The sequence below is a fragment of the Galeopterus variegatus genome, unplaced genomic scaffold (genome assembly GCF_000696425.1).
Source record: "Galeopterus variegatus unplaced genomic scaffold, G_variegatus-3.0.2 Scaffold527, whole genome shotgun sequence".
NCBI lineage: Eukaryota > Metazoa > Chordata > Mammalia > Dermoptera > Cynocephalidae > Galeopterus > Galeopterus variegatus.
The window spans coordinates 5,947-8,073 of NW_007726638.1; the positions used below are offsets into that span (position 1 = coordinate 5,947).

General features: G+C 40.9%; 1 protein-coding gene across 1 annotated transcript in view; it reads right to left on the reverse strand.

Annotated features, from left to right (window-relative positions):
• EIF3L (eukaryotic translation initiation factor 3, subunit L) overlaps positions 1–2,127 on the reverse strand; it is a gene marked incomplete at its 3' end in the record, with an annotated part of 21,668 nt that overhangs the window by 1,428 nt on the left and 18,113 nt on the right. Inside the window, exons 9-10 of the mRNA XM_008569773.1 lie at positions 1,180–1,334; positions 508–678 (exon numbers count right to left, since the gene is read on the reverse strand). Coding sequence (XP_008567995.1) covers positions 508–678; positions 1,180–1,334 — 326 coding nt within the window. The remainder of the gene's footprint in view (positions 1–507; positions 679–1,179; positions 1,335–2,127) is intronic.

Sequence of the window (2,127 nt, forward strand, 5' to 3'; positions counted from 1 at the left end):
TTATCCCAGAACCTAATACCCTAATTCCCACCACTCTGCTGTCCCCCAGCCAAAAGGTTTATTGTGCTGCTGCATCACCATGCTCTCAAGCCTCAACCCCTCTCCTCATGCTATTCTCTCTGCCTAGGAAGCTCCTCCAACTCTACACACGTCCTGACTCCATCCTCGCCATGGCAAACTGCTTGAGGGCAGTATCCACCACCAATTCATTTTAACACACCCATACCCCAGTGAACACTCAGCAAATTGCTGCTGAATAAATAAATGTAGGCACTGCTGGGGAAAAAAATGAGAGAAGAAATTATCCTCATCATCAAGATATTAATGATTTGAGGTAACAGGCATAATAACAGAAACTCTTAGAGTAGGCCAGCCATTATATTGTATTGGAAAAAAAGCATACAAAATAGCAAAATTTTGGATGAAATTTACTGAAAACTGTTGGCATAAGTACCAAGGAGTCAGCTCATTAGAAAAGGCACAGGCCATACACCAAGGTCCCCTTACCATCTCATACTTATATGTGGTTCTCTGGAACATGCTCTTGGTCCTCTGGATGTAAAGAAGGATGTTGGCAAAGACCCGGATGGCATCTTGGTAGCGACGCATCATCAAATATGCAAAACCGACATAATAGTAAGTGGTGACCTGGCACTCTGGCACACGGGAATACATGCTCTGTGGAAGAAGGTGAAGAAGCATCCATGAGTCCCAATTCATCCCAGACAAGACCTGAGAGTTAGTGGGGCCTAGTGTCAGCTGAGGCATAAGCACAGAGAGCTTCCACTGCAGAGGCCTCCATTTTCTTGAAAATAAAATCAAAAGAATGCTGGATACTATACAAATGTCATTAACCACCAAAATCAAATTCAAAATAGTCAAGGTCCAGATTTTCCCTGCAGTGGTTAGCATAGTTCCAGTCTCAATTTTTAAAAATTAATTAATTAAATAATTTATTTTATTTTATTGTATGTATGTATGTATGTATGTATGTATATGGCTGGCCACGGGGATCTGAATCCTTAATCTTGGTGTTACAACACCCTGCTCTAACCAACTGACAGTCTCAATTTTAAACTGACCTGTAGGAAGACTCCTCTTTCCTTTCCCGAAAATTTGTCCTAAGAGACAGACATCTGCCTCTGGGAAGATGGGCAAGAGATAACAGGCAATAATTACCTTCTTGTTCAGTTCAATATTTTCCAGCACCTTGATAGCCTGGTAGTAATCTCCCAACAGGGAGTGCAGGCGCAGAAGCCCCACCAGGCTGAAGTAGCCAAGCATCTTGTAGAGGGAGTGCCGTCCATACTCCCCAGCCACACTCTCGGGGTCACCTGAGAGAGACAGACACTGAATGTTTCAGTGAGGGGCAGGTAAAGGAAAGCAAGCCTGACCTTTGAATGTCACTCAGTAAACTTCTCATCTGCTGCCAACCTTTAAAGCTTCCTTCAAAGGGAATAACTCTGCCTTCAAAGGAATACCAAAAAACAGCATGCCTGACCTTATGCTCATGTTAAATTTATCAACAGTTGCTTGAAAGGTGGCAGTTCACTTTGTTTTGTTTTGGTCTCAACACATCTGAGTGTATGAGAGAGACCCTCTCATTAGTAACAGTTACTCACCAAGGCCCCTCCTTTCAGGAAGTCCATGAGGTCAAAGCTATTTTCCTAAAAACACCAAGATGCTATTTGCCTTTCCCACTAACTTGACATTTGCACTGATGATGCAAAAACAATAATGGGTGAAAACCACTGACAAAATTTCGATTTATTTAGCATAAATCAGGCAGTGACAACAAAGTGTACCAGGAGTCACTGTATTGTTACTTGCCATGCACTTGCACTAAAAGAACTAGTCCCTTTTTTTCAAGGAGCACCACAGTGACTCAAAAGAACAACTGACACAAATTGTGGCTATTCAGATTTGGCTATTTGGCAGACATTTTTACAAAAATGAATGAAGGGAAACTGTCACGCTTCAATGAAAACAACTTACAGTGTTTACTGCCAATGAAAAATTTGAGCTTTTTGTGGGGATAGGAAATATTAAAAAAAATTTTTTTAAAGAAAAAAAAAAAAGAAATATTTGAGCTTTTAAGCAAAAATGAAATTTTGTAAAACTTGTATC